Raw genomic sequence first — 12,671 nt, 5'->3', positions numbered from 1 at the left:
CCTTCCTCCCTCTTTCTGTCTGGTGGCAATTTCTCTTCTTCTAATAGGTCCTTCTTCTACAGACTCCCACAAAAAATCATTTTTCAACCCTCTGCCTGGTTCTCTTTTGCTCATCATCATTCTATCTTTAATACTTACCAAGCTCATCGGGATATCACTCAACTGCAAATATCTTTCATCCTTTAATGTCTCCTCTCCTGTCTTTTTCTGCTTTCTGCCTGTCACAACTAGATTGTGTCCAAACTGGAACCAGCACCTAAAACAAAGACCTGCTCCACATCGCAGCACCATTGCTGTAAACAGGGCCAGCTCAAGGCCACAGCGCACCAAGTGTGTGCTTGGGGTGGCACGCAGCGGGGGGTGCTCTGCTGGTTGACGAGAGGGCATCAGGTGGCTCCGGTGGAGCTCCCGCAGGCATGCCTGCGCAGGGTCCGCTGGTCCCACGGCTCCCGCGTGCCTGCGGGAGGTCCACGAGAGCCGCGGGACCACTGGACCCCACGCAGAGAAGCCTGCAGGAGGTCCACCAGAGCCACGGGACCGGCGAGCGGCAGAGCGCCCCCCCGCGGCGTGCTGCCATGCTTGGGGCGGCGAAATTGCTAGAGCCGGCCCTGGCTGTGAAACACTTGCCTTGCTGCCTGAGCTCTGACTAGTTAGGGGGCATGTCAAGGGGAAGAAATGGCCCCTCACTCCATCCCCAAGAAAGCTGATTGGTTATTCTACCCATGTCCAACATCCTACTATCAGCCCTCTTGCCATTACAGGATGGAGATGCTACTCCAGAGGAGAGTCTGCCCTGCCCAAGTTTTGGACAGTTATAAATGGTATTAGGTCAGTTGGTCAACTCTTCACCTATCAGTTGGGGGATGTGAGCTGTAGACTGGGGTCACATGATGTTGCTGCTGGACCACAGCAGGCCCAACCACAACCCGAACACAAGGGCTGTGAGACAGGCCTAGAGAGAAGGTGGGACCAGAGGTGTAACACAGGGCAGCCAGCAGGGACTGGGTGACTGCAGGCCAGGGAAGATCCAGTTCCTTGGAGAAGAAGCCCTGACTAGTACTCCAGCAACAACTTCCGGCCCCTGAGGATGACAGGGGGAATAGAATCTGGCTGGTTTGAGCTCATTCTTTATAGAAACATTGGCCACCAAACTAATGGGAAAGAGGTGTTCTGTAACCTGGGAGTGAGGCTGGTATACACTTGGGGATGTTTGGTCACCATTAGAGTAAGACTTTATTAGCATCTAGAGTTTATTGCATTGGGGTTTAGTGCATAATTCCTGTGGTAATTAACTACATGTGACTCTCAAAGTGTTCCTTTTAGTAACACTACAGCTCCATTCATGAAGGCTGATAAAGGTGTTGGGATATTGTAATTCTTCCTGGTTACTGACTTCACAAAGGTAGAAGAAGTATTCTTCACCCGAGAGCAAAAGGGTGTGAATTTGAGACAGCCTAGCAAAATGGTGAGCCCCCTAGTGCAATCAACCCCACATTTTGGGGTGTTCAAAATCCAGATCCTAATTTTGTGGCTCAGGCGCTGTTAGTTCTAACAAGGTAAAAGTTGAGGGGCATGATTCTCCACTGATTCGCACCTTGGTAGTCATTTCACATGTCAGAAGTGAATGCAAAGTGGCTGTAAAACATTTGTTCTGATTTGGTAGTTTTACAGCCATCTTGCCCTTATATCAATGACTACATATGGTGTAGGACAATGGTGAATTGGGCCCATTGTGAACAGACAGGATCCCTATTCTGTTTTCAATAAAGTAAAAACACAGTGGGTTAGAACCCAAACTTGTCCCCATTCTGGGGTTTTCCCTTTTCCATTAACTGAAATAACAGTACAGAAAACAGCCTGAAGTTGGCTTCTTCCCAGGGCCAGTGCTACCACTTAGGCAAACTAGGTGGCCACCTAGGGCACCTAGTGGTTGAGAGCACCTAAAAGCCCATTCAGGCAAGGAGGTGGAGTGGAGGTGAGCTGGGGTGGGGGTGTGGGAAGAGCCGCCCACAGTAATGGGGGGGGCACACAGGGGAACAGCTCCCCGCTCCAGATCACCTCCACTCTGCCTCCTCCGCTGAGCACACAGCCCCCACTCTAAGGCTCCTCCAATCGGCACCACAAGCCTGGGAGGGGAGGAGAATTAGACCGGCGCTGGTGTGCTCAGCAGAGAAGATGGAACCGAGGTGAGCTGAGGCGGGCTCCCCAGGTGGGGTTAGCTGCAGCGCGGTGGGGGTCTCCCCAAGTGGGATTAGCTTCCACAGGGGAGTCTCCCTGGGCAGAGTTAGCTTCCATGGCGGGGGTGGTCTCCCCAGGAAGGGTTAGCTTCTGTGGGGGGTGGGGTTAACTGGGTGGGGAGGTGGATCAAGGTGGAAGTTTCGCCTAGGGTGCAGAACTTCCTTGCACCAGCCCTGCTTCTTCTTGAGGTTTCCCCCTGCAGGGCCTCTCCTCCTTGCTCCTAGTTCTCCCTCTCTCACAGAGAGGCTCAAACCCTTTATTTCTCTGGGATTGACTATAGGACTCACCTGACCAGGTAACCAGTAAAAATAATTCTGCATCGATAGAAATAACCCTGAATCCCAGCACCTTCTCAACAAAATGTGTGCTTCTCATGGGCAACAGGAGCCTCCTCAACATAATTCCATTCTCTCTATCTTCCTTCTTAACTCAAACTTCACATTTGCTTCCACTGTCTCTAACCTTGGAAACATCTTTGACCATGAGTTTGCTTTCTTTCTCTTACCTGTCTGTAAAGACTTTCAGAATACCGTCCACAAGTGCTACAGCTTCTTTACACCATTTCTACTAAAATCATTATCCAAGCCTTTATGTTTTCTAATCTTGATTACTGTAACTTCCTTCTCTATGACCTCTCCAAGTTCTATTCTTCAGAATCCAACATATGTAGAAAATGCTGCTGCTGTTCTTTTTTCTCATTATAGAGAAATACAATAATCTCCCCCATGCTCAGATAATCCCACTGGTTCCCCAGTTCACATAATGATCTAACAGGCCTTCCTGATTATTAACACCGAATTATGTTTGCACCCATATGGATCTTGTTCTCTCTACACTCCCCACTGAGCTATCTCCGTTTGTCTAGAAGCAGCTAATTCACTGTGCCTTCATAGATCTTTCACTCGTGCAGTGCCTGCCTTTTGATGCAGCCTTCCTGTATCACCAACACCTCACATTTTCAAATCTCATCTAACATATTTTAACACTGTGTTTCATATTGAACTCAATAGCACTTTGTGATACAGTTTTTATGAGACTCTATAAAAACTAAAGTTGTAGAATAAGTAAAATGATACAAGCCCTGCAATTATTCTTTTATAAAATTAAACTTTTATATTTTTTTCAGCCATATAAGAAAATAAAACTAAATATTTCTTTCTTTCAGAAAGCTCCCTGACCTCTTTCGAGATTATCTGTTCTTTAAAGATTGCCACGGAATATTACCAAAGAAGGATTTCAGCCAGTCACAGATCAGAAAAATCAAATGTTGTTTTCTTCTCACAAATGGTACTGAATTTCCTACAGATATTATGGGCATGGGTTCCTAAAAGGCCCTCAGCTTGACCTCTCATTTTACAGCCTCCATTAATTGTGGGCACAAATTATGGCATGTAGACATCTGATTTGCATATACAGTTTTGTAGTTGCTTGTCTATTTGCTATCATTTGTGCCTTCCATTAATTGCACCTGCAAAATAGGAGTTTTAAAAAAATTATGCCCTTCAGGTGTTCAGTTATGTCACTCCTTCTCTGCACTGGCCACTTCATTTAAAACTTTTGAACAATCACTAATAATTATAAGCTCATACTTTAAAGCAAAGGACCATTACTTTTCTTTTATTTAATACTGTGGTTTGTCTAAACTGTATGATAATAATTGGCTTTTATAGTCAAATGTCTCTGCTTCACTTGGCATTTAACCACCTGCAAAAGCTGTAGATTGCCTTGAACACTCTTCTGCCATGAGTATTATCTCCTAAATATTGAATGCCCATTTACTCATTATTTTGTAAATACGTTTGCATATTTCATGTTGTTAACAATGTATGAAATAGTGGTAAAGCAGTCCGTGGAAAATGCAGACCATTTCCAAAAAGCAGGGTGGTAATTTTTTTAAATCCATCATATTCTGAAGAGTTAGGGAAAAAAAGAGAAGGGACAGGGATGGCCAGGAAAGACGAGAACAACAAGGAAACTAGGGCCAGGGGAAGCTGGAGGTATAGAGGAAAGAAAAGGAAAGGGAGAAAGGAAATGATGGGAAAATGAAGGTAGGTGTAGAAAAGCAGAGGAGAAAAAGACAGCAAAAAATATTGTATACCAGCTCAGTGCTTTGGCAGCCACTTCACCTGCTGAGATCCAAATAAGTGAGGGATGGTATTTTGAATACCAAACATAAATATTCAGTTTGTATCATCTCTCATTTACTAGAGTTTTCATTTTAAATTGCCATGCCTTCGGGAACACTTAGTGTACATAGTATGGGTAAACTTCACATTCCAAGTTGTGGTCAATGGGTTTGGGATCTTCCCTTCCTCCATTCCTCCCTTCCACTTACCTCTTCTTTGGGTTCATAACACAAATATAAAACATCTGTGAAGAGACATTCTAGTGCTTCAAAAGAAAACGAAAAACCAAACCTCAGACTGAAATCAGCCCATTAAAAGTACCTGTATATTCAAGGAGTGCCAAAGTATTCTTGTCTTCACCTCTGGAAAAAAAGCACAAAGATTTAGGATATAGTCAAAAACATCCCCGATATCATAATGCATATGTAGATTCTGATTTTACAGTAATCAGAAAGAGTAATCAGATTCATTTTCCATAACAGTTAACTTAATTTTACATCTCACTTGATGAGAAAATTAGTCATATTCTAAGTCTACAATCCTGCAAAGAGGACCATGTCGGTGGAACTACTATGCCTGTGTGCAACCCCTGATACAAGGATCCCACATACCAGCACTGCACAGAGGCACAGGTCCATCCATGCAAAGGCAGCTGCAGGGTCAGTCTATATTGCTGTTCGCTTAACACTCCAAATCTTTTGCACAAGGAATTCCACCTCATTTCAGTTCTGCTCATAGAAGACCAGCCCTGTTTTAATCATTTCCCCCATTTTATTCTTAAATCTCAGAATCAATGTTCACATGCTGTATATCAATATATCATGAGAAATCTATCTCTGGAACATTTTCATTCCATTGCAATCTCAGTTTTAGGGATTTTAGTTTTTGTTTTGTTGTACAAAATTTAGTATGAGTTAAATATTTTTATGACCTGAAGCAAGGCACATAATAAGAATACTTTTAAATTTTTCATAACTGTTTAAACTATGTTGTGCTTTTAGTAAACAACAATAACTATGGTCAAGTAATGTCAAAAGTACATAGAGGCCCAAAATTTGAGCTAATCTTTGCATTTTCAAAATTTAATGTGGAAAGTCTTTCCTATTTATTTTAGGTGGGGCTGGTAGCACTACCTATTATTAAGTCTGTTGGGGCTGAAATTTTCTATGGTGAATATTCAGGCTGAATGTTTTTGGAAAATTTTAGGCAAAATGGCTCACCAATTCTAAGAATAAGGCTAGGAGAAAATACATTATTTCTCAATGTTAAAAAAAATTCATCAGCTTTTGCTTTGGAAAGCTCTAGCATGCCTACGCTTTGAAGAAACTTGAAATACAGTGTCGGTGGGGTGGGTGAAGGGTGGACTTCATATCAGGGATGTGCCTATTGCCACTCCTGTGAAAATCTGCTCAAATTATGACAAGTTATAAGCCTTTGAAAAAAAATCAGTTTGCAGATGCTCAAAGACTTGCTAGAATTTAACAGCTCAAGTCTCCGAAGATTCCATCTTTAATTAGCAAGCTCAGCCCTCGCACAGCACCTAGCACTGACCAGACCGCATACTTGCCATCCCCATAGAGTAACCTGCACTGTGTGGGCATCAATATGATGCCAAGTGATAGACTATCTGGGTGGTTTTTCAGTTTGCATTTTTTAAACCCTAGAACATTTAAAAATGCCATAAGAGCATTATTAAAAATCCAATGGAATAAAAAGTATGTGATCATTAATTAAAAATTGTATTATCATGTAAACACACAAGGGACTGAATTAAAGATACACAGATAGCCTTAATTTGGGATTTTTAAAAACTTTTAAGTGCTTGATTTGCAGCAATAATAATGTCCTTTTAAATTAGATGGTGGGGGGTTGGTGTATAGCTAACTATTGGTTTTAAGTCCACGAGTATGCGGTAAATGGTAAAAGCAAAGTGCACAAATGTAAAATAAAACACTTAATACTACTGCTTATATGCCTTATATGAACTTGTGGTACACTGGAAATACTGATCCCTGACTGTACAAAACATGAAAATTAATTATATGTTATATAATTGTGGTGTCTTCCTGAAAGTAACAATTCATAAGATTTTAGTACATTGGTTGTATCTTGTAACATAGCTTTAAATTACATGCCAAAAATTACGTGAAGAGGATGCCACGGGTCCAAAGTCAAGCACCTGAAAGGTAGGAAATGCCAGGATTACTGCAGCCTCTTTTTGTGTATGACTTATGACAGTCTTGCCCAATATCCCATGAGAAGTCTGTGACAGAGCCAGGAACAGAACCCAGCTCTCCGTCTGGTGCCTCCCCTTCAGCACTCTGCCTTGTGAACTGAATAAGGATGGAGACCTTGAGATCGTATAACTGAAAACTGCAGAGACAGCAGAAGTGGCTGAACTGGGAACTGAATCCACATCCCTCAAGTCCCAGTCCTCTGTTACATTCACTAGATAGGGTTTTAGAACCAATATGCACTTGGAGTTATCTTTGGCACTGTCTTGCCATTCACCCCCTTTAAGGCAATTTCAATGAATGTATAAAGCTTTTATCTTAGGTGAAGTAGCTGATATGCAAGAGTTTGGCTTTTGTGCAAACTTAGTAAATATATTAAAGGCCACAATTTTTAAAGAAGTGGTTGTTGACTCGGGGTGTCCAACATTCAAGATTTAGGGCTTGATTTTTAGAAGTGTTGAGCAGCCACTTCAAAGAGAGCTCTGACTGTTCAACGCTTCTGAAAATCAGGCCCATGGTACCTCAGGTTAAGCAAACAAGAATTAAGGCACTCAGAATTAGTGGCTATTTTTGAAAATGGGCTACAACTCATCCTCAGCAGCCTTAGTTTTCAGATAAACAAAAGAAGCCTAAGGGCACATTAAAGATAATATACTGGGGTCTAGAAGTCTGATCATTTTGCTTAGTGACTGAAGCTTCTGTATGTGGAAAATTACATTTATAATCTGAAGTATGTAGCTATGTTGAGGCTATTTCTTGCAGCTCATTACAATGGGATTTGTTGAATATCTGAATACAAAAGCATTTAAGGTTCCTATGAATAATGTTCTCCTGCTTATACTAGAATTACAGGCTGCAGCAACTTTCCCTTATCCTCTTTATTATAATCTCTCTCTGCTTCATAATAACAATGAGTCCAGTGACACCTTAAAACTAACAGATTTATTTGGCCATAAGCTTTCATGGGTTAAAAAAACCCACTTATTTAGATGCATGGAGTGAAAATTACAGTACCAGGCATAAATATATATTGGCACATGAACAGAAAGGAGTTACCTTACAAGTGGAGAACCAGTGGCTGACAGGACCCAATTGATCAAGGTGGTTGTGGTCCCCTCTCAATAACTGATGAGGGAGGCGTCAATACCAAGAGAGGGAAAATTGCTTTTGTAGTGAGCCACCCACTCCCAGTCCCTATTCAAGCCCAAATTAATGGTATTAAGTTTGCAAATGAATTGTAGCTCATCAGTTCTCTTTGAAGTATGTTTTTTTAAGGTTTTTTTTTGTTTGAAGAATGGCTACTTTTAAATCTGTTATTGAATGTTCAGAGAGACTGAAGTGTCTCCTACGGCTTTTGTACGTTACCATTCCTGATGTCTGATTTGTGTCACCTTATTCTTTCGACTTAAAAAATAAATGGACACAAATCAGACACCAGGAATGGTACTGTATAAATCCCTGGCGTGCCTACCACCTTGAATACTGCATCCAATTCTAGTCACCATATCTCAAAAAGGATATAGTGGAACTGGAAAAAGTTCAGAGAAGGACAATAAAGATAAACAGGGGTATGGAATGGCTTAAAAAAGAGATTACAAAGTGGAGGGCTATTTAGAGGTCTCTAAATCAATAAATGGTGTGGAAAAAATGATTAGAAAAGTGTATTTACCCTTTCACACAGGACAAAACCCCTGGGTTACCCAATGAATTCATAAGCAGCAGATTTATTACAAACAAGAAAAAGTACTTTTCACACAACACACAGCTAAGCTGTGGAACTCCTTGCCAGAGGATGTTGTGAAGGCCAAGACTATAACAGGGTTCAAAAAGAACTAGATAAATTATGGAGAATAGGTCCATTAATGGCTATTAGCCAGGATAGAAAGAAATGGTATCCCTAGCCTCTGTTTGCCAGAGCTGGGATGGGCAACAGGGGATGGATCAGTTGATTTCCTGACCTGTTCATTCCCTCTGGGGCACTTGGCATTGGCCACTGTCAGAAGACAAGATACTGGGCTAGATGAACCTTTGTCTGATCCTATGGCTGTTCTTATGTTATGTTCTTAGACCACCGAGACAATGTACCAGAAGGCTTATTGAGTCTTCAACAATTCCTTGGGAAAAAGGATGGGGCACCAATTCTGTGTGGATTTATAGAAAATTGAATGAAGTCACTTTAAAGGATTCTTATCCATTACCTCCAATATATGATACTCTAGATGTTGTGGCAGGTGCATCTGGTTTTTCACACAGGATCTTTTGAGTGGCTACTGGCAAGTGGGAGAGTATCCAAAAGACAGGGGGAAATGCTTTCACTGAGTGATACTGTGGCAATTTAAAGTGATGACTTTTGTCTAGAGCAATGCACCAGCCATATTGTGAGGCTAATAGAAAGGGTATTACCGGGAATGCTCCTTTCAGCCGTCTTTTACACAGATGATCCTGGTGCCTGCTAAAACATTTGAACAGGAGCTAAAGAATTTACAAGTGGTCTGTGAGAAGCTGAAGGCAGTCATTTTGAATGGAGCCCAAGAAATGTGAGTTGTTTTCAAAAAGGTAATATACCCTGGGCACATATTAGTAAGGAGGGAATCTCCACTGACAAAAAGAAAATTGAGTCTGTACAGAGCTGGTCAACTCTCCAGACACTCTCAGATGTGCAATGTTTTAAAGGGCTATGGCTCCTTTTATAGATGATTCACTTTTGCCAATATTGCAATTGAGAATATTGGTTGAGTGAAAAGGGGAAACCATTTCAGCCGTCAGCAGTGTGTGATGAAGCATTTCCAGGATTGAAAGTTTCTGGTGACTGAACTGTTGTGGCCCATCTATGATTTAAAACTCCTTTCATTTTGGACACAGATGCTAATGCTTTTAGTTTGAGCAGTACTGACACAAGAACACAAGAGACCTGAGAGGTGGTAGCTTACCATTACAAAGTCTAAGTTTTCCTGAAATAAATGATTGCGTCCCTAACAGAACTCCTAGCTCTGATTAAATTGATAGAACATTTTAATTATGATTTGTATAGAGGAAGTTTATGGTCAGGACAGCTCATGCTTCCCTGCAATGACTCTATAGATTCATAAATCCTGAGATTGTAGAGCTGCTGTGCAATCACACAAAGGCCTGGCCATAAGCTGATGCCTTGTCCAGACGGCCTTGTTGCAAAGCTAATTGCAAACACTGCCCCAAATAGGAGCACAAAGGAATTAGGCCATATCTATGTTACAAACTTTGGACGACATAAGCTACGTTGGTGTAAAGCTGCTGCAGTCAGTCTTTTGCTCCTGCATGTGCATACTTGGTGCTCGAATCAGCGCTTTGCGTATTCAGAGAAACGCTCATGTCAAGGCAAAGTGCGGTGTGCCATGGGTAGGTATCCTAGTGTGCCATGAGCACCCTCCAGTTCAATGCCTTTGGGGGAATTTTCGCAATGTTGTGGGACAGAAATGAGTCATACAGGGAACTCTGGGATTTAGGGGGGCAAGTTGCCATCATGCAACTTTCTTGATCCCAATCCCACAATTTTTACAACTGTTTTTTAAATACCACAAACCCATGTGGCACTTTTGCTGTCCACCATCTGACAGGAACATGGAGCCTGTACAACTTTGCACTACTGAAATGAACATGGCACAGGACAAACGGTCCTCCAGTATTTGCAGAGTCACAGGAAGTACCACAACAAGAGCGCACATTATGATTTCTTTGAGGGCAGATTGTTAAAGGACACAGTGAAAATCAATTCAAGATTATTGGTGGCATCCTTGGAGCAGACAATGGACATCACTTCTGGACTCTAGACACAAGCACTGACAGGTGGGATTGCATCGTATTGCAGGTCTGAAATAACTGACTGCAGAACTTACAGATGTGAAAACCACCTTTCTGCATCCCAAACTCACCCTTGCCCTCCAGTGCAGGAACACCAGAATGAGACCTGCATTGACAGTCGAGAAGTGAGTGACGGTCACACTATGGAAGATTGCAATGCCAGATTGCTACCGGTCAATGGGAAGTCATTTTGCGGTTGGAAGATCCACAGGAGAAATGCAAGTATGCAGGGCCATCGAGACTGTGCAAGACTGTGAAGCTAGGCAATGTGCAGGGCAGTGGATGGATTTGCAGCTATGGAGTTCTTGAACTATGGTGGGGCGACAGACAGCACTGTGACAGGGTGATGCTCACCAAGTCAACGCCCCTCCCACAGTTGCATGCAGTGTCTCTATCTCTCTCTCTGGTCTGCAGTCCCTCTCTCACTCCAGGAACCGTAGCGTCCTCTTCATAACTCAGCCCTCCAGCCAGGTCACTCAGTGTATTTCCATCCTTCCTTCAGCAGTCCTAGGCAATTTTCCCATTCACTACCTTGTAGTGCTACTCCCTCAGTGTCTGGCAGGGGAACCCAGGCCCACCCTCTAACTCTGGGTTCTGGCTCAGGAACCCTCTAGTCAGCAGTCAAAGTCTGTTCCCTTCTACCTCTTACTGCTTTTCCCTGAGCCCTCTCCTACTTTCCTGGCCACCCACCTCTCTGGGATTGCCAGCTCAACACACACCTCCCTTCTCCCAGGGAGTGACTGCAGCCCCAGTCTCTTGCCAGTTTCCTTGTTTATAGGCCCCACTCTTCTGTCCCAGCTGAGCCTGCTTGCAATCTATGCCTGCTCCCTGGCTCTTCCTCTAGCTGCAGCTTGTGGAGTTAACAGGTCTATCTGGCCATGTTAACTCCTTCCAGTCCTGTGTGGGGTGAACACCGCATCACAGGCACACATTTCCGATTGTGGCACCAGCCCACCTTGCAACAGAGTACATCAACAGACAGGGCTATTATTCTATGGTTACTCAAATTTTGGTGGATCACCAGTGACGCTTCGCTGATATCAGTGTGGGTTAGTCAGGAAAGATGCATGACACTTGCATCTTTAAGAATACAGGACTGTTCAGACAGCTGCAAGCTGGGACATTCTTTCCTGTCCAGCAGATTAACATTGGCAATGTTGAAAAGCCAATGATTCTGGGCGACCCAGCCTACATTTTGCTTCCCTGGCTCATGAAGCCATAACTGGTCACCCTGACAATGCCAAGGAAAGGTTCAACTACTGTCTCAGCAGTTGCAGAATAACAGTTGAATGTGCTTTCAGTAGATTGAAGGGTGCTGGAGATGTTATTTATTATATTCTATCTCACTGAGAAAAACATTGCAATGGTTGCAGCTGCCTGTCGTGTCCTGCATAATCTGTGAGGCAAGGGTGGAAAAATTGTTACCAGAGTAGAAGTGGAGCAGTTGTCTGCTGACTTTGAACAGCCTGACACAAGGGCTATTACAAGAAATCAACGTGGAGCTATGCTGCTCAGGGAGGTCCTGAAAGGGCATTTCAGTCAACACAGTAATATGCTATGCTGGACATTGCTTTACCAGATCCCGAAGTTTTGGAGTGCTAGGAACAGTTTAGTGCTTGGTATACATTTATGAATATCACATTATCTCTTTTAATGAACCTATGAATTGCGGTGCTTACTCTATATTTATAATTATTACATGTTTTGCATTGAAACCTATAGTCCTGTGGTCCTGTTCAATTACAATTAATGTGTGCTTTCAGTAGCACCAGGCATTTTGCTACATCTGCTATGAAGCAATAAAGATGAAATTTCCAAAACTAAAAAGTATTGTGTAACAAAACGAGTGCAAAAATAATTGCAATTAAAAACAATACAGAGCAAACTTATAAAATACTTAGCAGAGCAGAACTTTAAAATAGAATGCTAGAAAACGTGTCCCATTTCAGTCAATTTCAACCAAACATACACCAACCATGGTTCTCACAGTTCATTGTATGTGAAGCTGTAGTATTCCTTACTGTCCACCCATGTGGAGAAGTAAAGGAAGGATTGTGGTCCATGATGCCATATAGAAAGATGTAGGGAGCTGCTAAAATGGAGTTCCCCATTGATTGTAAAAGAAGGTGAGCACAAGACTGTTGGATCTGTACGTTAGCAAGATTCTTCAGCATTTGCCTCTCTGACTCCTGGGCCCAGAAACTTTTGGCATCAGCCTCTCTGATCTTCTGATCTT

The 12,671-nt window shown here is 42.6% G+C and overlaps 1 protein-coding gene across 1 annotated transcript in view; it reads right to left on the bottom strand.

Annotated features, from left to right (window-relative positions):
* Positions 1-12,671, bottom strand: part of PREX2 (phosphatidylinositol-3,4,5-trisphosphate dependent Rac exchange factor 2) — a 307,653-nt gene that overhangs the window by 93,583 nt on the left and 201,399 nt on the right. The window contains 2 exon segments of the mRNA XM_030553242.1: positions 4,686-4,709; positions 4,712-4,726. Coding sequence (XP_030409102.1) covers positions 4,686-4,709; positions 4,712-4,726 — 39 coding nt within the window.

Source organism: Gopherus evgoodei, chromosome 2, assembly GCF_007399415.2.
Source record: "Gopherus evgoodei ecotype Sinaloan lineage chromosome 2, rGopEvg1_v1.p, whole genome shotgun sequence".
In the NCBI taxonomy this organism is placed as follows: Eukaryota; Metazoa; Chordata; order Testudines; family Testudinidae; genus Gopherus; species Gopherus evgoodei.
The sequence above is the reverse complement of the archived record's forward strand: the minus strand, read 5'-3'. Positions and strand labels throughout refer to the sequence as shown.